This window comes from Lagenorhynchus albirostris, chromosome 5 (genome assembly GCF_949774975.1).
Source record: "Lagenorhynchus albirostris chromosome 5, mLagAlb1.1, whole genome shotgun sequence".
In the NCBI taxonomy this organism is placed as follows: domain Eukaryota; kingdom Metazoa; phylum Chordata; class Mammalia; order Artiodactyla; family Delphinidae; genus Lagenorhynchus; species Lagenorhynchus albirostris.
The window spans coordinates 9,974,708-9,998,956 of NC_083099.1; the positions used below are offsets into that span (position 1 = coordinate 9,974,708).

Genomic DNA, 24,249 nt, shown 5'->3' on the forward strand with positions numbered 1-24,249 from the left:
CCTACAAATTCTGGTTCACTTTCTGTGGGTGTTAGTTCCAGTGTCAGTTCAGTTTTCAAACTCCTTTCTATGCTTTTTGAGTCTGCACCTTGTATGTGACTCTCAGGACTTTGGCGATGGTTTATATCATAGGTCAGTTCTCACAGCTTTTGCTGTGCTTCTTTGAGTACGTTTTGAGCATATACATCTTAGGGGTGAACCCAGGGTTTGTGTCAGTTCACACAAATACACAGAATTAGAGAATCCCCTTGTCCAAGGCTTTCTTTTTGAGACCAACTGTACATTCTCTGGCTTGTTTTATCAGAGCTTTTGCCTCTTGTGCTGTCATACGGATCCACGTGAATGGGCCTGCTTTTGTGGCAAATTGATAAGAGGAAGAGAAAGAAAACATAATGGGGATTCCCCGCTCAATGTTCACACAACAGAGGCCCCATTTTCCTAGTTTCCTATTATGAAAGATAACTTTCTTCCTCACTGCTGTCACCCACCCATGGTGGCAGTATAGTTCTGATTAGTCCTGGTCTTGTAGCAAGGTTGGAAGTGAACAACAGGGAAAAGATTCTTTTCCCAGCCCCAGAAAAATGGGATTGGAGTTTTTGCTCTTCATACCTGGCATTTAGTTCTCAGATTCAGCCTGACTTGAGCTCAAAGTTAGGATATAAAAGGAGGAAAAACAAAAACCAAACAGAACACTCATCACCACTGTATCTTTGACTCTGTTATCCAGTATGTCTGCTATTATTTACTATTCAGATTCCTCAAGAAGTTGCTTTTTGTACTTTGCCCAGAGTTTTTAGTTGTAATCAGTGGGAGAGAGAGGCTTGCAGTGGTCCTCCTTGTTGGATGGTACTGGAAATCCCATTAATAATCTATAATGTGCTATTTTACTGTTTCTTTTCTCTCTTTCTTTTTTTTTGTGATTCAGTCTTATTTAGAAACCAGATTAATTACTAATCTATATAGAAAGCAGCATATAAAAAAATAAATTTATTAATAATCAAATTCAGATAGTTATATATGGAAATAAAATATTAGGAACATAATTATTTATTTTTCCACCATGGAAATAATTTCAAATTATTTTAAAGGATTTCAGTTTTCAAATCCTCATTTAGACTATCTTAGAGTTAAGTATACAGTTGTCTCTTTGTATTATCAGGTTATCCTATGATCCAGATCCCAACTGATCTCTTAGCCTCCGTCTTGCCCCTCCCTGTTCAATCTAATCTTCACATAGCAGCTAAAATAATGATTTCCAAACCTGAAGTAGATAATCTTTTTCATCATTTTGAAACTTTATGATGGCTTCTCATTATACGTGTAAAATCTAGACTTCCTTCCTATAAAACCCCAAGTTCTCTGGCCCCTCCTTGTCGCACAGACCTCATCTCATGCTACTCTACTCCTAGCCTTCCAGCCACCATGGCCTTTTTTTTTTTCCTTTATCTTTTCTAAAAGTCAGCTTCTGCTGTACATCCCTTGCATGGCTAATTTTTTCCTTATAACTAGAATCTCGTTGGATATTACCTCTCCCTGCAGAGAACACCCTCTCCCAGTCACTGGATGTCACATTAATCTGCTGTATTTTGTTTTTAAGCTTTTATGATTATCTGAATTTATTTGTCATAAAATTTATTTTCTTGTTTTCTTCCCCCTGCACCCACACACACACTTGGTTCTGTTTTGTTCACTATGGTACTTCCAGGTCCAAGAACAGTGTCTGGCACATAGTAGCCTCTCAGCAAATAATAGCAATGAGTTTTAAAAATGGTAAATTACTGTACCTAAGATCATATGAAAACAGTATCATCAATATGACTGTTCTGTCATCATTTTTCACCTTGGAGTATGCAGGCTTCTTAGTCTCCCTCCATCCACTCTTCCCCCTACACCTGCACTCTAATTGCTTCCTCCCTAGTTCAAGTGATCTTTTAAAAGCCTTCATCATGTTCTACTTCTGCTTAAACCCTTCTTTCACTGACTTCCTGTTCATCTGGACCAAAATTCTTAGCGTGACCTTTAAAGAGTCTTGGCGCATGCAGATCCCAGGTGGGGTGCTCTCCATGCTCCTTTGGGCCAGGGACCCCCTCCTCTCTCATATGTTATTTTACAGTAGGCTGTGTGACTTTATTCTGTAACAGTTTTGAAAGTTGTCATTGTACATTGATTTGACTGTCCTCCTCTGCTGAACTTTCAACAAATTCCAGGATGTCAGGGATGGGTTTTGACCTTTGTTTTACACTGTATCACTAGTACTAAAACATAGGAGGTGCTTAGCTGGTGATTGTTGAAAGAATTTTTAAAAGTAGAAAAGCTATCATGTGATCCAGGTGCATGACTAGAAGTTTGAATTAGTACATAAATGCATTTATTAATTAGGCCCATTTACCATTTGTCTAGGTAACTATTTGTTAGTTTAGATAAAGTGATCAATAAATAACTACTTTGAATGATATTTTTAATACTCTACAAGGATAGTTGAATTTAGTATGTTACACATTTACTAGCAAATTTAAAGGTGTCACCATTTTAAAACTAGTTATTATTAGGTTTAAAAAATCATCTCCACTAATAAATAATTAGACTTTATCATAAAATGATAAATAGAAATCAGTTTGTATAGTTAGAATTTTTCTTTAAAAATTGTATTTTAGTATAGTTCTTTAATATCAAAACAAAAATAGTTTATGAAATAAAACATTTTTAAAGATCAATTAAAATATTTTTCAAAATTTTTTATTTGAAGGAAATGGTATAAACACTTGAAAATTTTTGATATTTTGAGAATTTTAGATTATTATATTTAAGATAATTTAGTTTAGTAAATTGTTTTTAAAACTAAAGATAGGTTTGAGAATATTTACCCTTGTTTCTTCATCTGAGCTTTGGGACTTTATAGTTAAAACCCCCTTTATGCTTTTTAAGTAGATCTTTGATATAAGACCTTGTTCAGTTAGCTGTCATTTAAAAGACATTAATAGAATGATTTACCCTAGTTCATGGATGGTAATTTATATCCTTCAAATAGTCCCACTTTAGTTTTTTATACCAAAAAGGGGGATATCTGATGTTAACTATCCAAAGTTAAGTACTTGAGGTTAATGGTGTCTTTACATTTTATGTCCCCTTGATGTCAAACAATCTTAAAGGTTCTAGCGTTGATTATAATCAGTAGTGAAAATGATAATTGCTCAAAGGAATCTGTTTTGTAGAAAAAGATACTTCCTTTTTTTATACACTGAAGGAAAGGATAATTAATATACATGTTTTATAGTTATTATTTGAAAGATTTATAGAAGATGAAATAGGATTTCAATAGCAGATGTACTCTTTTACCTAGCAGATAATATGTATATGACTTCTGTTATGTTATTTAGGCACTGAACGTGTAATTTGATGTCAGGTTTAGAATTCCCTAGGTCTCAGTTAGATTATCTTTGAAAAGCTACTGTGTGTTTTTGTTTGGTTGTTGTTGTTTTTGTGGATGGGGAGTATTTCATTGAAACTTGTGTAAGACTAGTAGAAAATCTAAAAATGTCAGTCAAAATTTAAACCAAGTCATTATTTGTATTTTTGTTAAGAAAAATTGTAGCAAAGGGCAACCTATATAATAATCGTCTTTGGCCTTGATACTCTTTCTCCAAGTTTTAAACTTGGAGTAATATTTTCAGATATGCTTTGTCAAAACATTTACTTCTAAGGAAGCTCTTTTTAAAATCTATTTTGCTGTTTATCTACTTATTTGTAATTGTCTAAATTATAGCATTGGCCTTATGTAACTCTTTTGTAGGAAGGTGCTTTTGAAGCCCAGGTGGTCTACAGGAGGACCACACAGGCCAATAGCAGTGTTCTGCTGGGCAGCTCCATTGTGCACCCTCCCTCAATAATCAGTACATGCAACTGATCATATAGAGTAATGTGCAGAATTGGCATAGCTCAAAACAGTCCTCTACTACTGCTGGAAGATGTGACCAAATCTTGTGCCTCATTGATAGCTCGTAGTAAATGATGATACATGAGGCACTCTCCCTGTTTGGGGCAAATTAAATTGCCTTCTACAAGAGACTGTCAACTTTTATCACAGTAGAAGTTTATCGTTTCGTACTAGGAAAGACTTTTGGATCATCACAGTAATCTAGGAAACCCTTTAAAAGTAGAGGATCCTGGACCACACCCACGGTTGTCTCAATCTCATCCTTTTTTTCAATCTCTTTCTCTCCCACAAACACACCACATGCGTGCACACGCACACACACACCCCCTAAATACCTGTCCCCAGGTGATTTGGATGATCAGCATGTTCATGAACTTGGTCTGATCTGGTCCTGCCCTTCTCTGTTGTAGATGTGGGTGGTAGGACCCAGAGAGGTTAATTTTGCATTGGAATTCTCTTTACTTGATTGATTCCTGGTCTACTTTGTTTTTTTTCTGAGACATCAAGCAGCTTTAAGTCTATGGAATGCCTGGAGAGACAACAATATGTCCAGTAATGACAATGAAAATAAATAGAAATATTTGCATTTGTGTGTTATTACACATTAACTTAAGTTGGGTAGTTATATTTGTGATTATTTTTGGAATTAGACCTTCTGTCCATTCAGTCTCAGAATCCTTAATGAATTCTTCTTAAAACTTGTTTTATTCTGATGCGTGTGTAATATTGTATACTATCCTATATGTGATAGTTTTAGTTTATTACTAGATTGACTGTAGTTGTAGTTCTTTATCTGCATTTTATCAATACCAAGAAACATATATTCAGCTCATGGATTAGATAGCTTTATATTTCAAGGCTCTGATTTTATTTAAGTTTACTATTTTTTCACTCGCTTTCTTTATATCATATTCAATGTTTGATATCATCATGAGGAAGGATATTAAAGTATACCACAAATCTTGTACAGAGTTGTATAATTCATGGAATAAACTTTTGTGGTTAGGACTCCATGCTCTCACTGCCAAGGGCCCCTGTTTGATCCCTGGTTGGGGAACTAAACTCACACAAGCCATGCAGTGTGGGCCAAAAAAATAAAAGCAATGTAGAAATAATGCTTTTTAATTGCTAAGAAGAGTTACAATTTTCAGTTATTTAAATTATGAATAAGTTTATTCTCTTTACATAGCACCAATAGACTTCTACTTTTATTCCTTTACTGGGTACAGTATTTTAAATATATTCACTGATTAAAACATTCATAAATTAATAGCTAACATTTATCAAGGAACTTACATTGTGCTACATGCTATACTAAGCTCTTTATTTGCACTTATCTAATCTTCATAACCATACTTAGTGGTAGAAACTGTTATCTTCATTTTACAGATGAGGAAACTGAAATATTGAACAGTTAAGTCAGAGGGAAAGTAAATGGTGGAGCATGTACTCAGGTCTATCTTGCCTGAGCCTTAGCTTTTATTCATGAGGCTGTAATACCTCTACTTTATAATTTCATTAAATTGAACAGGGCAGTTTAATTTTACCAATTCATTAAGCGTTTTCTTTCCTGGAAATTACTTTAAAGTTTAATCAAAGATCATCATCAGCATTTTTTTTCTTAAAATTTACAACCACTGTGTGTTCATACAGACCCTACCTACATACTTACCTGTTTTTCTGTCTTTCCATCTATAGACACACATATTTGCATTTACTATACTTGAGAATTTTCCCGTTTTCCTTCAGTAGTTGACTTCTAGCTTTGTTCCTTTGTAGTCAGAAAAGATACTTTGTATGATTTCAGTCTTTTTAAATATATTGAGACTTGTTTTATGGCTTAACATATGGTGTGTCCTGGACAGTGTTCCATGTGCACTTGAGAAGATTGTATATTCTGTTGTTGGCTAGTGTTTTATGTCTGTTAGGTCTACTTGGTTTACAATCTTGAGTCCTCTGTTTCCTTACTGATCTTCTTTCTAGACGTTCTGTCAATTTTCATTGTAGAACTGTCTGTTCCTCCCTTCAATTCTGTCAGTGTTTGCTTCATATATTTTCATGTTCTATTGTTTGGTGCATATGTTTGTAATTGTTATATCTTCTTCATGGTTTGACCCTTTTATCAATATATAATGTCCTTCTTTGTTGCAGCAGTTTTTGACTTAAAGTCTATTTTGTCTAATATTGCTATAGCCAAGTATCTCTTTTTTTGCTTATTTTCTTTTCCATACTTTTACTTTGGTTCTTAAATGAGTCTCTTGTAGACAACATACAGTTGCATCATGATTTTTTTTTTAATCCATTTTTGCTAATCTCTGCCTTTTTTTTTTTTTTTTTTTTTTGCGGTACACGGGCCTCTCACTGTTGTGGCCTCTCCCGTTGCAGAGCACAGGCTCCGGACGCGCAGGCTCAGTGGCCATGGCTCACGGGCCCAGCCAGTCCGTGGCATGTGGGATCTTCCTGGACCGGGGCACGAACCCGCGTCCCCTGCATCGGCAGGCGGACTCTCAACCACTGCGCCACCAGGGAAGCCCTGATCTCTGCCTTTTGATTGAAACTTTAATCCATTTACATTTAAGTTAACTACTGATAAGAAAGAACTTACTTCTGCCATGATGCTGTTGTTTTCTGTATGTTTTATACCTTATTTCTCCTCATTTCCTCCATTACTGCTTTTTCTTGTGTTTGGTTATATTTTTCTGTTTTTGTTCTGTAGTGACCATTTTGGTTCCCTTCTCATTCCTGTTGTGTAAATTTTAGATCTCTTCTTTGTGGTTATCATAGGGATTAAATGATAAAATTTAAATCCTAAATTTTTAACAATCTACTTCAAGTCGATAACCAAACTTAACTTTATAGCATACAAAATATGTGCTCCTATACTGCTCTTTTTCCCTTTTAATGTGTCATAAATTACATTTTTTTTTAACTTTCTGTATAATCCAAGTGAAAACCAGCTGAGAAGTTCAGCTTCATTAGTTGTGGCATGCAGGCTCAGTAGTTGTGGCTCACAGGCTTAGTTGCTCCATGGCATGTAGGATCTTCCCAGACCAGGGCTAGAACCTGTGTCCACTACATTGGCAGGCGGATTCTTAACTACTGCGCCACCAGGGAAGCCCATAAATTACATTTTTATACATTGTTGCTCAGTTGTATTAACTTATAATTATTTTTATCCATTTGTTTTTATATCCTGTAGGAAGCAAAGGGTGGCATCACAAACCTTAAATACAACAGTGCTGGCTTTATGTTTGCTCACATATTCACCTTTACCAGAGATCTTTATTTCTTCCCACGGCTTTGAGTTATTGTGTGGTATTCTTTCCTTTCAACCTGAAGGACTGCCATTAACTTTTCTTTTATGGTATGTCTAGTTTCAGCTTTTGTGTTTCTAGGAATGTCTTAACTTCTCACTCATTTTCAAAGGAGTATTTTGCTAGATATAAAATTCTTGGTTGATAGCCTTTTTTTAAAGCACTTTATAGATAGATATATATCTATATATACATATCATCCCACTCTTTTGGCCTGCATGTTTTCTGATGAGAAATCATCTATTAATCTTACTGAGGATTCTCTGTTGTGACAAAGTACTTTTCTGTTGTATCTTTCAGGATTCTCTCTTTGTTTTTGTCTTAGAACAGTTTGCTTATAATGTGTCTTGGTGTGAGTCTCTGAGTTAATCCTACCTAGAGTTAACTGAACTTCTTGGATTTGTAGATATTTGTCTTGCATCAAATTTGGGAAGTTTTTGGCCATTATGTCTTCAAATATTCTTTCTGCCTCTTTCTTCTATTTCTCAGACTCTCGTAATGCATATGTTGCTGTGCGTGATGGTGTCATACGGGTTTCTTAGGGTATGCTCACTTTTCTTCACTTTTTTCCTATTTTTGCTCCTCAGACTCCATAATTTCAATTGTCATATGTTCAACTTTGTTATTTTTGTGTTTTGCCTGCTCACACCTGTGGTTGAGCCCCTCTAGTGAATTTTTCAATTCAGTTATTGTATTTTTCAGCTCCAGAAATTCTATTTCCTTTTATTATTTCTACCTCTCTATTAATGTCATTTTGTTGATTTATTCTCTACATGATTTCTTTCCTTTTTTGGTCTATGTTTTCCTTTTGCTCTTTGAACATCCTTAAGACAGTTTCAAAATCTTTGTCTAGTAATTCCAGTTATTTCTGAGGGATAGTTTCTGTCAATTTATTTTCATTCCTTTGACGAGCCATGCTTCCTGTTTCTTTGTATGCTTCATGATTTTGTTGTTTTTGACAACTTGATATTTAAATATTATATTGGTTACTCCAGAAATCAGATTCTCCCCTTCTCCTGGGTTTGTTATTTTCTATATTCTTGAAGACCATTTCAGTCCATTTGTTTAGTTATTCTCCTGAAATATTTTTTTATTTTTGCAAAGACTTATTGCTTGACATACATAGTCATTGAAGTCTTTATTTCTTAGGTTGTGTTCAGGTAGGATTTTAACAGAGATTTTCTGAATGCCAGGAGCTAAGAAGAGCAACAAAACCCTGAACCTCTCCTTATCTTTTCAGATTATCTCTTCTGCAGCAGTCCTTCATCATTTAGCCAGGCTTGCATTCTTCCTAGTGGTCAGCTTCAGGTGGAAACTTAACGGTCTTCTCAGTTTCTGTATCATCATGCATCTTGCCCTGGGTATGTGCATAGTGTTCTACATTCCCCTGCATACCCAGGTGCTTTTGAATGTCCTAATTTCTCAAAGAAACTCTCGCTAGCTTTTTCTCCCAGGCCTTAGGTGGTCTATTTTATGTTTTGATTGTATTCTTTTGCCCCAGGCATCTGCTGGCTCTTAATTTGACTTGCAGTGGGTACAAGAGCAAAGCCCACCTTTTTGTTTTTCCTTTTTTTTATTTAGATGCAAAAGAGATGAACATCTTATGTCAGTTCTTCAGGTAGCTCCTAACAAGTTAGAATTGATTTACACAATACTTTGAAAATATGGTCTTCTCTGCTCCCTCCAGAACCAGGTACTGTTCTCCTGGGAACTAGCTTACTTCTTACTTACACTGGGAACTAGCTTACTTCTTCAAGACTGCTGCTGATCTAGGGAGATGGTAGAACAGGCAAGTAAAAACCCCACAGAGCTTTCCAGTTGCCATTTTCTTGGCTCATTGTTCACTTGGTTCTTGTAAATCTTTGACTATTTTCCAGAGTCATTACAAAGTTGGTTCCGACAGTTCTAGTTTTTCAACGTTTCTGTGGGAGGATGAGAACTTGGAGTTGTATCTTCTGCCACTCTGCTGATGTCATTCTGCTTTCTTTTTAAAAAGAATTCTGTTCAATATTTAACAAGAATAACAGAAGTATTATCTTCTTAAATTAAAATTGTGCACTTGAAATGTTATTTAAAATAGTTCCTATGTATTTGTTTTACACCTGAGTTTCATTATGTAAGTTAATAATTTGAAAATATTATGTAGAAAACTAAATATGGCCATTAAATCATTAGAATGTAGATAAATTAACAGTGATAGAGAAAATGGAAAATTATTGAATAAACAAATTTCCTTTATTTACTTGAGCACTGGCTCTTAAACCTAATGAGTGGTCCTAGATTTTTAGCATAAATAGTTAGCCTACAGAGCCTGTTGTTTACCTTATTCCTGAAATGAGGTAATATCCTTTGCAGCTACTGATTTTATTGATGATGCTGAGTTATTATGCTTTGCCTTAACTGAGTCAATGCAATGAATATACGTAATTTATAGATTTTTTTTGAATCATTCACTTTGAATGGGATTTCAGATTTAACTAAAACATTTCAGTAGTAATCCTCATTCATTTAAAAGACACACAAGGTTTTAGGTGTTTACACTATTCATTTATGCCATATTATCCTATCACAACTAAAATGTGGCTATCCATAAGTTTGCTTTCAACTTAAGTTTGAACCAAATATTTTCCCCTTACTATTAATAATTCATCACACATACATGATGACATTTCTCTAACAATTCAGAGATCAGCCTTTTTAAAACTTATGTAATATTTTTCAGAATTCATACTTAGTACCATGTGATCCTCTAAAGCTTGATTTTTTTTACATGTAAACTGAAGAAGGCACAGTTGAGTAGGTGTGCTTACTTACAACATTATTCTGGTTGTTTTTAACCTAGCCTCGTTTAAAATCTTCATTCCCCCCCCCTTTATAAAGCAGATATTTGTGCATAAAAAGCACTCTGGAAATCTGTAAACTTTGTTCATCATGGTTTCAGCAGTGCACAGATAGATACTGTAAATGCTCTTAGCTAAGCATGACTACAGTAAAAGCTAAAAAAGGAGTCCAAATTTAATTTATCCTATTTAAGTCACCGTTATACATATTATTGTTTTAATAAGTTAGATACATATATGTTAGGGATTACTAATGGAAAATACTATGCTCTTTGTATTCTCATTAAAAACAGTGTAACTATGAGCATATTCTTTTCAAATCAGCCAACTTATTTTAATTCTGAATGTTATGAACACATTTCACAAAGTTACTTACCAATTAATGAGAAATGAATGTGTTATGTAAATTTCAAACTGTAATGGTCACAGATAATTGATGAACCATTCCTACAAATATATATGTTGTACAGTCTTACACATGCATATAGCGACATACAAAATTCGTATGTTATTTATTGTATATAATTTATGTATTTATTTAAGATTTACTCAGTAAACACATCCATTTTATTTTACTGGCTTAGTTTACATTAAATATTGGAATACCTTTAAAGTCACAATTGTATTTTTAAAATTTACTCTATTGTTAAATTACTTTTCAAGGAAATGAAAGGAACTCTGTTAACATATTTAAGTATTTGTGCTGTTTGGTTTTTAAAGGCCTTTGTGTGAGATTACTTTAAAAATGTATTTTTGCGTGTGTGTGTGTGTGTGTGTGTGTGTGTGTGTGTGTGCGCGTGTGTTTGTGTGTTTGGGAGAGAGAGAGAGGGAAAGTCTAAAAACAACCTATGTATCCTTGTTACAGTTATAGCTACCTGACAACTTAGTTCAGGAATCAGAACAGCAACTAAAAACATCATATTAAACTCTCTTGCACCCTCTGTTGTTATTTTTGAGGAACACTACATATACTTTCCTATGGCTGTATTGGCATTAGACTTACTAAAATCCTGATAAAATTAATACTTCGTTATACTTACCTCCGAATTAGGTTGATAATAAAGTAGCATTTGTTTTTAATTCTTAGTTGGTCTTTTCTTGTGATACAGATATGTTTTTGTTGTATAACAGCTTAAATGAAAAATGAGCCTTTCTGTTTGTCTTTGATCTCTCCTGGTTACCAGTTTTAAGCCCCTCCAAGTGTTTCACACAAATGAAAATCTCTACCGGATATAGCACACTGTATATACCATTTTCCAGAATTACAAATTCTGTCTGTTCCTTGGTAAACCTTTCAATTGTCAGACAGTTACCTTCCAAAGTAAGAGTCTGGAATCGTCCATACTAAAATTAAGAATTTATAACTGTAAGGAACAGATGTTTTCATAAACATTTGCTATAATTAATTTCATCTAGAGGATTGAAGGAACAAAGCAGTTTTTCCCACTTCAAAACTTTATAGCCTTTTCCCCATATAGCAAACTCTGAAATCTTTTCTCTAATATTGTTGTGAGAAACAACTGTACTCCTTATTTGGTATGTTTTAGAGAAAGAAAAGCTGCTGTTTTTCCTTATTACAGTCCTTTGAGGGTTACATTTAATGTGATATATTCGTTTCCATACAGGTATAAAATGAAGAAAACTTTTGTGATGTATTTTGATGATAAAACTATGGTGTTTAAAAAACTGAAAATCTCTTAATTCTTTGAAGTATTTTATATTTATTATGATAAATATAAGCAGAGGACAAGAAATATTCCATTGGTGAGATTTTATGTATTTAAGTAATCATAATCTTTAGTTTTAAAGACAAAGAAAGCTTATATTTTAAATGTATGATGTAGTACTTATTCTGTGCTGATTGTGGAACGTTTTACAGGAAATGTCTGCAAGCTGTTAAATAACATGTGTTGTAGGAAATTTTCATTTAGCAAGACAGGGAGAGACTAATTTTCCTTAAATCTTTTTAGTTTATTTATGATAATACCATTAATTTTTTTAAAAAGCAAATGAAGTATGTTGCATGACTCATCTTACGGTACCCATGTTTTCAAAGAATTAACAGAGTATACTCAACTAGATTGATCTTAAACATTTAAGTGTTTTGGATTATTTTCTTCTATAAAATTTGGCAACATTTTCAAATGCTGTAATCCATTTCAGGGTTTTTGTTTAATGAAAAGAAACCCCAAAAACCGGAAAGTGTATTTTGAAAAAAAGAGTAGACTTAAAAGTTCAGTAAGTGAACTCAGACCAATTCTCGTTCTTCTAAACACTTTGGGTGCAGCTGCAAAGATTTTGAAGAGAACCAACATTTTTGACTAGTCAGTCAGCTATAAAATGTGCAAAGAAAAATAGGTAGCTATCATTAAAATTACACTTTTGCTTTCAATAACCATTAATGAGCAACATAATCATATATGTATGGTACCTTAAGTGCTATATTCAGTAATTTAAAGTAATCTTGCCTCTAAACTGAAAGGTCTGTAATTACTATTTGACTTAACCAGGACCACTGTGGTAATCTCCCGTGGTACTTTAGAATGTTCAAAGTGGAGTGAAAGTATAAATAACAATTGAATAAATCATTTAAATTATTAAGCTTTAAATATCTTAAAAGTGAATATAACCTGATGTTTGAAAGTTGCATTATAGGAATTAGGAGTATAAAATGTAATCAGATTCTGGTCTATTTAATTTGTTTCTAAGAATAAATCATATATTTAATAGTAGTATCTATGGTTTCCTAAAAACTATACTTTTAAGTATATATTTTAAATTTTAAGCTAAAATTAATTTTCTTTGAGTAAGAATGTATATTGTATTATGGCATTGGCAAGCATTTGTTTAAACTTCTTTAGCAAATTTATTCTTATTCTATGATCTCTAAACTGATAGGTATGAATTTGTTCTAATCTGATTTTATGAATATGCTTGAGAGGAATTGGTTTTTTTCCCTAAAAGTTTGATATTACTACATGAGGCAGAAATACCTTTTGATGTTGTTGTTTTTTTATTTTTTTAAACTGCTGGACTTTTGCCCACAGTTAAAACATAAAGTTTGGGGAAGACTATTAAGATGTATTAAAAGCTCCTTAGAATGCATTCTTTTTTTTAAACATTTTTATTGGAGTATAACTGCTTTACAATGGTGTGTTAGTTTCTGCTGTATAACAGAGTGAATCAGTTATACATATACATATGTCCCCATATCTCTTCCCTCTTGCGTCTCCCTCCCTCTCACCCTCCCTACCCCACCCCTCTAGGTAGTCACAAAGCACTGAGCTGATCTCCCTGTGCTATGTGGTTGCTTCCCCCTATCTATTTTACGTTTGGTAGTGTATCTATTTTACGTTTGGTAGTGTATATATGTCCCATGCCACTCTCTCACTTAATCCCAGCATACCCTTCCCCCTCCCCGTGTCCTCAAGTCCATTCTCTAGTAGGTCTGTGTCTTTATAGAATGCATTCCTGATCACCACCTCTCAGCTTTCTGTTCTCCCTCTCTGCAGACCAGATTCCTAGAGAGTGGAGGACTGGGGGGCCAGGGGGTGAGGTGGGCCGGGGGAGGGTATTCCATGTCTGCTGTCTGCCTGCTCTCTTTTGACTCTGCCAGTGGACAGGACACTAATAAAAAGTTGCCCTTTGTTTATAAGCATTAGTTTGTGATTAAATGGTGTATAAATTTTGGTTTTGTCTGTGAATCATAAGCAGAAGATGGCTGTATTATACTTCATTTGTTCCTGTTTGCAATTACTTCTGTAGTATTCCTATCCAAGTTAGGAGTGGTGGTGTTAGTCTATATTTTAACATCAAAATGAATTTTTTGTTTAAAGGACTCTGATTACAGAAGATATTTGGGGGAGGGATAAGGGGATATTTGTTGTTTTGACTCAGTAACTGCGTGGAGCTGTCACACAGTAGCTTTTCAACTGGAATACTCAAGTTTCATAATCTCAGTATTTTTAATTTTTTTTTCCAGGAGATTCAAATCAAAACGGAAGAAGAACAAGTTCTACTTTAGACTCTGATGGAACTTTTAATTCCTATAGGTAGGTGATGAATCGTAGATATATAATATTACGAGATATCTAATCTTACAGGGTTCTAAAAAATCTGACAAATGTGAAGAATATTTGTGGTATGCAATTGTCCTGCAGACTTATTGAGTAATTGAGAATGTAACATTCTTAGTTCTTGAGTAGATGGACTTATTGTAGGTATCTGTCGTTATCCTAGAGTAGGATGGTTAGAATGAATGCGTATGTAGTATTAAGCTTCAATATAATCCATTTTTGTTTTAGTTTTTCCAGTATATCTCTTACAGTACTAAAGGCTTCCTTTGTTTAAGTTTCCTGCTAATACAGAGTGTACTGCTTGTGAGCATCTCAGAGAGTATAAAATATAATCCGTGGTTACATTAAGTGCTGTTTGTTAACATCCCGTTTGGCTCTTCAGCAAACAGGGCAGTTACATCTCAATTAACAATTTTTAAAACGGATACAGCAATTAAGGAAACATGCATCTTATCTAGTTATTTGTTAATATTCTCTTTATAACTTCAATTTGCTTGAGTAAATGTTTATATATTTTGTATCTTCTTAACAGGGAAACCTAGGAAGAAGAAAGATTAATGTATTTCCAGTAATATTTGAAAATTCATATACTGAACCAAAGTGATGTAAGAACTAGGTTGTTCTCTTTTGGGGAATAAAAAGTAGAGATCGAGTAATAATACATTGTGGCATTATAGGTAGCAATGCAGATTCTTGAAGAAGTACTTTAATTGGAGTACATTGTCCTTATGGTTAATAAGTTCCAATACTTGTGTGTTGATGCTATAAAATATATGCAAGAACCACTGTACACTTGGAAACTCATTTGAATGTTAAGCTATAATTCCTTCTTTTCTATAATAAGTATGGAATTTATGCTGAGAATCTTTATCTTTTTCTTGAACACATATTCTGTATACCTAGCTGGAAATGTGTCATTTGTTTCTTCAGATCCCAGGCAAGCTGTTAACATCTAGAGTAGGGCCTTATATTCAGGAAGCACTTAATAAAAGTGTGGTAATTGTGAAAGTTTTTACAGTTTGTTTATGAATTCCAGAAATGAGGTGGTAATTGAGATGCTTGACATCTTTATTTTATACCAGTTGGGGTCTTTATAAATAATCAGTCATTCAAGTGTCACAGATACTACAGAAGGCTTATGTTCCCATGGTGTTCTAGAAGCATATTATAACAGCAGTAAAAGCTCACGTGTTGTCATTCTATTTTCTCTGTACCCATCCCACCTTATAAATGTTGGAGTTCTCCAGAACCTTCTTTTAGTGCTGAAGTGTAATATAAAGTTTGGAATTTGACATATTAAATAATAGGTAGAATCCTCTATCTGAACACGTTGATCACACCAAAAAAAAAAAAAAAAAGAAAGATGAATAAAAAAGATATTTATTTATGGCCATGCTGCACAGCTTACAGGATTTTAGTTCCCCAACCAGGGATTGAACCTGGGCCACAGCTGTGAAAGTGCAGAATCCTGACCACTAGACCACCAGGGAACTATCTATAAAAGATATTTAAATAAATATTCACGTTTGTCATGTAACTGAGGAATGCTAAGATGATAATATGTGTGAAATCCATGGTGGGAATATCAGTATTAGATATAAATACAGTTTAAAAAAATCCAAGACAAAAGGAAAATAAAGATGTATTTCAAAGGCAGGAAAACCCATATGTATATATCAACTTCATTGGTGAATTATACTTCATACCTACATTTGTAGTTAGCTAATTATAGTAACTAATGGACAGCAAGTTAAGAGAAATGTGTTAATATGAAGGCACAGTGTTATCTGGTAGTTTATTTTTTTCTTGAGTAGTTTGAAGATTAAAGTATCTTAGTATTATTGAATGATAATTGTACTTTGAAAATAAACTCCTAATGCAACTTTGCACAGTAAATACTAATGTTGTTAACTAATATGGTTTTAATCAATGCCTGTCAGTGTTGTAATGTTAGGATATTAATTTATGGTTGTAAGTAAAAAGGCAAGATAAAAAGCTCAGGTAGTACAGTGTATAAAAATGAGCTTTTAATAGTTGGCAGGCCAGTGCTGTTATTAAATAGTAGTATAGTATTTAAGGTGTGAAATGAATATTTTGCTACTGAGTAGGCAATAGCTCTTACAATATAATGAGCTTACTTGTGAATTTGACACTTGGGTTAAATGCAGAATTCATAGAAGCACAGCTCTAGGGTATATTTTCATATCAGGTTAACTGATAAAACCTAGGAATTGTTGCAGAATCACACTAAAATGGCAACAGAATTGTCAATAAAATTTACTTTTGAAAATGAAAATTATTTTTCCATTACTATCGGAGCTCTTTTAAAGCAAGTAGAAATAGGTTATTAGAAAAATGTGAATGTTCCAACCGTCAAATATCTTTAGCCTAACAAGTCTACCTTTGTGTTTTAAACCACCTCAGAAATCCTGACCTTTCTTCGCAGATAATTCTGGCTGTCAACCTAGTACTAGGATACTCAAGCTATATATGCTGTGCCTTAGGATAATGATTAGCTCTAATTTTTTATCTACAGAATGGACATTATAATGTCTGACCTGCTTCCTTCCCACAACTGTTTTAAAGATCGAGATAGGACTGTATAAGATAAAGCCTTTTGAAAATCTAAATGCAAAGCCATGCATTAATATTATTAATTCTTTGTGCTTACCTCATGTGAACTGGCAACTTTGCTGCCTTATTGTTCACTTAACCTTCCACGTGTGTACCCTTTTATAGCATGTGCCAAGGTTTTATTAACTTTCCAATTCAGTCTTGAATTGGTCACCTAAGTCTATATTCTTTCCATTATTTGTTTATATTATTGTGGTCTTAGATGGTCAGTTATAAGAGGGCACAGTCTCTTTTTTTGTTGTTGTTGTTTTGTTTTTTGTTTATTAATAATATCTAAACATAGCGAGTTGGTTCGTATCCTGACTCCAAATGGAGACTTTGGACAAGTCTTCGGTTCAGTTTCCTCACCTTGAATGTGGGGATAATAAAACACATTTGTTACAAGGAGTTAATGGGCTAATGTTGTGTGGCAGATGCTGAATAAATATTAGCTGCTTTTATCTTCCAGTCCATGTCATCCTCATCATTGTCATCATTGTTAATCTTCTGGTATTGTAGAATATTTTTACCGTGCGCTAATGTAGAGACACCAAAAGGAAGATTTAAAAACAAAATGTCTTACAGGAAAGTAACTTTTGTTTTTTAGCAGAAAGGAGGCTAAGAACAAGCTTAACCTGAGGCTTGATACTCTGTCTCTGCTGTATATTCCAGGTTGCCTTTGTATAACACATTTGTACACATAGTAGAGATAAGAAGAAGATGTTTTATTATGAGTATAAATTCAGAGGTGGATTTTTGGAATTTTGACAAAGTTTGAAATTTACAATCAATGGACCGTATCTGTAGCTTTATGTGCCTAAGGCTCATAGATTTGTTTTTCAGAGGCTAGGAGGTTTCACTTTGGATTTGTGTCTCTTGTGGTTTGCTTCTTTGATTCAGATAGAGTACAGGTGCATTTAACTCCTAAGGCACCAGTATGATGATTATATGGTGCCTGGGTAATAGCTAGATCTTGTTTTGGAAGTTTCTGTTAAAATTTAATTGTTTTTCTCCCAACTAATTTGCAGGTGATGTGGTAAAATGGAAAGATTAGAAGAATTGAGAAGATATTACTGGTTTATGCAGTGCACCTTGTGCTTTTTAAAGACTAGTGTTAATGTCTTCTGTTAGATTAAATGAGCTTTCTCTGTTTCTTATTTCACCATTAAAACTGAGACCCTTTCAGACTGAGGGTATGAGAGCAGAGAAGTAGTTTGCCGATGAACAGTTTGCAGTAGATGTTTAACTTAGTGACTGTAGCACAGGGCCACATGGTAGGAGCGTTCTCTCCCCATCCCCCCTCCTCTTCCCAAGGGCAGCTGACCTTCTCCTCTCCAAAGAGGCGAGCCCCTTGCCAGCACATATGACTACAGACTATTACATTAATCTGTTTAGCTGTAGTACCAGCTGCTTGCATGTTTTTAATTATCTTATTAGATGGTATAACAGTGACCTATGTAATAAATTGAAGGTGAGCATTTAAAAATTTTCCCTTTTTTACCCTATGTTTTTAAGTATCTTGATTGATCAAATTATGATATTCTGCAAAAGTTCATTGGAAGTCTGTATGGTTTTTTGAGTCAGTGTAAAGCTTTTAAAAGTATAATGTTATAATTACCAGTATAAAAATAACTTCATTTTTGAAAGAGTTAGGCTGTGTTTATGTAGCCACAAATTGATGTTAAAATCTGTTGTTTTAAGAGTCAATTTAGAGAAAACTCAGACCAGTTATTTTGAGTTTCTCTGGGAAACTCAAAATATTGCTTAAATTTCAGACAACATCTTGGCATTGTATAAATGGCATAGGATGGAATATAAATCATTTTAGATTATTTTAAAATAATTTTGTCTATTTAACTCTGATTTTCTAGATTCTGTGTATTCAGTGGTAAATCATCTTAGCTGACCCTAATTATTTTTACAATTTAATTTCACATGGTACCATTTTTTTTTTTTTTTTTTTTTTTTTTGCTGTACGCGGGCCTCTCACTGTTGCGGCCTCTCACTGTTGCGGCCTCTCCCGTTGTGGAGCACAGGCTCCCGACGCGCAGGCTCAGCGGCCATGGCTCACGGGCCCAGCCCCTCCGCGGCACGGGGGATCTTCCCGGACCGGGGCACGAACCCGTGTCCCCTGCATCGGCAGGTGAACTCTCAACCACTGCGCCACCAGGGAGGCCCACATGGTACCATTTTTGAGTGTATTTTCCCAAGCTGTGCCATTAGTAAAAATGTATTATCTTCTGGATTTTGACAATTGGATAATTTTCAAATAATACCTTAAATGAAATGCTGACTCCAAGAGACAGTTCAAAATAATATCAACCAGTGATTGTCCAGTTATGAGTCATAGCCAATCAACAAAACTTGTAATGATTTAGTCAGAAACCCTGGTGTTGAATTTAAAAAAAAGGTAGTTAAATGCAAAAAAGAATTGCAAAATACTTATGTGTGTCTTTTGAATTAGCAAATCTTACAGCTGGCATAACAGGGTGACTTGAGCCTTGAAAAATGTGTAGTCCGTGAATAAGGACTATAAACTACACACTGTTTTTTTAACTAAGAAATATTCATTCTTTTTGGCTTCATAGTTTTTTCCCTCTAAAGAAAGACCAAGTTTCATATTTCAAAAGAACTTTTGTTGAAGAAATAAGGGAAAAATTTCCCCTTTATATATTTTATTTTATTTTTAAGGAAAGAAAATAAAAAGCCACTTGGCACTACAGTACTGATGGCATTATTTCTTGATATATATATATATATATATATATATATTAACGTCTTTATTGGAGTATAATTGCCTTACAATGGTGTGTTAGTTTCTGCTTTATAACAAAGTGAATCAGCTATACATATACATATATCCCCATATCTCCTCCCTCTTGCATCTCCCTCCCACCTTCCCTATCCCACCCCTCTAGGTGGGATAAAAGCACTGAGACAAAGCACTGAGCTGATCTCCCTGTGCTATGCGGCTGCTTCCCACTAGCTATCTGTTTTACACTTGGTAGTGTATATATGTCCATGCCACTCTCTCACTTCGTCCCAGCTTACCCTTCCCCCTCCCCGTGTCCTCAAGTCCATTCTCTATGTCTGCGTCTTTATTCCTGTCCTGTGCCTAGGTTCATTAGAACCAATTTTTTTTTTTAGATTCCATATATATGTGTTAGCATATGGTATTTGTTTTTCTATTTCTTGATATTGATCAGAGCTTCCACAGTTGCCTCCCTTTCTCAGTGTGGTGTATTCTGTAGCCCACAGAGTCAAAGGCTGTTTAAGTTGGTTAAAAGTTTAAAAAAAATTATAGTTGGTTTAGCTTTTTGAATTTAAAAGTTGTCTTTTTCTGAATAAAGAAGAAAACCATTAATTTGAACTTTCTTTAGTCAGTGAAGAAATTTTTAAAATTAGGCTTCAAGTTTTATCACAAAGACGTTTATGTATCCTATTTACATGTAATTAATAATTTGGGAGGATGTGGGACATATCCTTACATCATTTACATTTATTGTTGGTATAGTACCTTCCTCCTCACCCCGATTTGTATGTAAGAGGGTCATATGTCTCTTGAAATGACAATGAAGCAGTGATTCAAAATATTAGACATAATAGGGCAAAAGCATACTTTGGATTTAAAATTAGAAATCTAGGTTCTGGTTATGCTCTTAGAATGATATAAATTTGTTAATCTATTATTTTTAGGAATATGGATTTATAGAAACAATTTAATTATTGAAAGTTATACTGTATTAGTTTGTTTGGGCTGCTATAACAAATTACCAGAGACTAGGTAGCTTATAAACAACAGAAATTTATTTCTCACAATTTAGAGGCTGGGAAGTTCAAGATTAAGATGCTGGTAGATTTGGTGTTTGATGGAGCCCACTTCCGGGTTCATAGATGAGTCTTTTCACTGCATTCTCACTTGGCTGTAGGGGCAGGAAAGATCTCTGGGAGCCTCTTTTGTAAAGGCACTAATTCCATTCATTAGGGCTCAGCCCTGATGACTTACTCACCTCCGAAAGGCCCCACCCCCAAACACTGTCACATTGGGTGTCAGGATTCAGAACATGAATCTGTGGGGGCCACATTCAGTCCATAACACAAACTAAAGATAATCAAGACCAAACTGAATTCCCCATCCCACTCCTTCTCCACTCACTCATCTTAAGTTCCTGAGGCCTTGCCTTTTAAATTATTTTTCCAGGACATAGCTTAGTAAATAGATGAAAGAGGAGGACCTAGAATTAGGGTTTCTTTCCTGATTCTTAGAAAATTGCTTTCCTCACTTTGATGGGATGCCTGTATTTTGCTGAGAATCTATATAATTATATGACACTGACTCTTTAAGTTCTTAAGAATAAATACATAATTTAGGGAAACAGTTTAGAAAAACTACACAGATAGAAATAAGACAGAATAAAGTTTACATCTTAGCTCCAGCACTTACTGACTGTGTGATCTTAGGCAAGGTAATTAACCTCCCTGATTCCTAATTACTTCATTTGTGAAGTTGGAGTATTAACAGCTCCTATATCACCGAGTTGTAGAGTTGTAGAGTTCTACACAAATGTGTAGAACTGCTGGACCAGTCACCTAACACATAGTGAGTAACAATACTAGTTTCTTTCTTTTCTCTGTCTTTTCTAAAACATCCTTTAAGTTTTAATCAACTTTTTCACCTAACAAAGTTGGCCTTCATCTCAGAAAAGTGTTTTAAATTTACTCATTTTATTTATTTTTGGCTGTGTTGGGTCTTCGTTGCTGCGTGCAGGCTTTCTCTAGTTGCAGCGAGCGGGGGCTACTCTTTGTTGCGGGGCACGGGCTCTAGGCACGTGGGCTCACTAGTTCTGGTGCAAGGGCTTAGTTGCTCCTTGGCATGTGGGATCTTCCTGGACCAGGGATCGAACCCGTGTCCCCTGCCTTGGCAGGCGGATTCTTAACCACTGTGCCACCAGGGAAGTATTTTAAAATTCTATATAGTTTTAAAGTGGCAATAAATTTCTGATGTTTGATTTGATGGACAATTTATATGTCTCAAAGATATAGTTTAAGGGTGAAATTTACATAGAATATTTTAATAAAATTGATATTTAATATTTGTCTCTTTTCTATATCAGATTACCTTGCCTTTTGAGGGAAAGTGGCAGTGGTTAATAATCCTATTTTTTTCATTTATTACTAATCCAGAGCTTGCAAAAGTGCTTTTGTGACATTTGTTTATATATATATAAACAAATATATATATATATATATATATATATATATATATATATAAATAAACATCCATTTCCATTCCGGCGTATGGAAAAACCCAAACGAACTTTTTGGCCAACCCAAATATATATGAAAGTTTGTTGTTGGTCATCATGAAACCTAACATATCTTCATTCATTCTGCAGATCATTATTCTGCACCCGTTACAGGCCAGCCAGTGTGCTAGACAAAGATTAAAACAAAACCCTGCTCTTGGTGCACTCGTGATCTAGGAGGGGAGACAGACATGGAAGCAACTACATGAGGACTGGTGTCATCGTGGGGGCATTTCACCAAGAACTAGGGGAATACCAGACGGGCTAGTTAATATTGAGGGTGGGTTGTGGTTGGGAGGAAAGATATGTTTGCTAGACAAAGTAGATGAACAGGAGTTTTCTGTGTGGTGAACAATATGAACAAAGACGTTCTTCATTTTCTACTGCAGCAATGCATTCTTTGGGGGTTTGGGGCACTCAGAATGGGTAGATTCAGTTGGCCTTGTATTTGTCAGTGACAAACTCATACAACATGGGTATTTACATATAACTGTTTCATTGTGGTGACATTGTAGCTTTGCAGGAACTGCTATTTTGACAGTAGGTTTCAGTGTATCATAGATGTTTGATATATCTAAATCAGTGATCAAAAATTTTAACTGGGAGTTGAAAATGTGAATCTTTAAATTGCACAAAATTATATGAAATAGTTGATAATGTTACAATTGAGAGTGAATATTATGTGCCTAGAAATAAGGGAGAAATCAATAAACCAGCTATGGAATAAAATTAGCCTGGTAATGAGAGAATATTTGAAAATTAAAAAGATGTCCTAGTATCATCTGAACGTATGGACCTAGTTTTCATTCCATGATTATAGAGGCCCTTTTCTGAGATAGATATAGAAGTAGTTTAGTCTGGTTGACATTATTCTCAAGGAGTTTCAAAGATTGTATTTCCAGCTACTTGTTCAGATTAGAAAAATAATTTGGATGACATGACCAAGTCTCTGAACCCATCTGAAGCAAAGCAGAATAGTTGTACACCATCTCTTAACTCTCACTCCGGTTTTTCACATGCTTCTAGATCTTAAAGCTCCCTTGAGTGGTAGAGCCCCACTGTCACTGAATCAGGCACAGAGCTCTGGTAGTTTGGATCTTGTTCGGTTCACAAGAATAAATTTATAATCTCCAAAGTAACTCCTGTCCTTTGCTTGCCCGTCCCTCCTCCACAGGCACCACAGGGCCACGCCCAGAGCCTGAGTCTCTCCTTTGTATTCTGACCTCATTTATTCCCACCTGAGAGATCTGGGGTAGGGTGGAGGGGGTAGGATAAATAAAGAGAGCCAGAGTGGTCTGTTTGGCATTTTGAACACTGCTCCCACCCCCATTTCTCCTGCTGCCCCTGAGTTGCTTATGGAGTCTGCTCCCTAGAGAAGGAGCCCATTTTCCTGCCTCTGTCTCTCTAGGTACCATTCCTAATTATAGTATTTTTAAAAGTTCTGTAGAAAAAATGAAAATTTTCTTCCGGGGCTGATTTTCAACCTTATAGTAGCATTCCATGCAACAACTTTACGAAAACATCCCACTCTCGTTCATTAGAAAGGTATCTGTGGTCGTATAATTAATTGTTTTGTGGCATCCATTTGGGAATATCTGAATTATCACGTGTATGAACTAACAGAACAGCAAATAACAAAGTAACGAAAGGTCTTTTATGAAGTCAGGACTAGATTTGGGTTCTTTTGAAGTACATGAACTTTCAAATAACATAAAATTTCAGCAGTGGAGAATATGTCTGCATATTAACAGAGGATTTTTTATGAAGCATAATTTAATTTGGGCAAGGAGGTCGTGAGAAAACCACTCGTCTTCCACTGTGATGTGGAGCAGCTGTTTCAAAAAACCGGTGCGAGAAGTACAGCTGCCACTGGTGTTCAGGCCTGCGTGGGAAGCAGTGTGCGGGCTGGAACCGGGTCTCCACACCCTGATTCCTCCACTTCAGTGTCGCCAGTGTCTACTGTTGAGAAAAGGGATCTCCCCTCTTTTCTTTGTAGATGCCGTAACATATCAGTTATTTAGAGGTCAAATTTCTAATATCTTCACCCAAGGAGGATGTAATCAGAGAGTTAGAAATGGGGAAAATGTTAAAATAGCCAAAGAGTTTGTTTATTTAGGTAGATTTAGTCACAGGAAAGCCCTTCTAGTTCTTAAAGTGCTTATCTAA

At 34.9% G+C, this 24,249-nt stretch overlaps 1 protein-coding gene across 1 annotated transcript in view; it reads left to right on the forward strand.

Moving 5' to 3' along the window:
• The window catches only part of TBC1D5 (TBC1 domain family member 5), a 543,452-nt gene that overhangs the window by 257,901 nt on the left and 261,302 nt on the right, over nucleotides 1-24,249 (forward strand). The window contains exon 5 of the mRNA XM_060149553.1: nucleotides 14,071-14,140. Coding sequence (XP_060005536.1) covers nucleotides 14,071-14,140 — 70 coding nt within the window. The remainder of the gene's footprint in view (nucleotides 1-14,070; nucleotides 14,141-24,249) is intronic.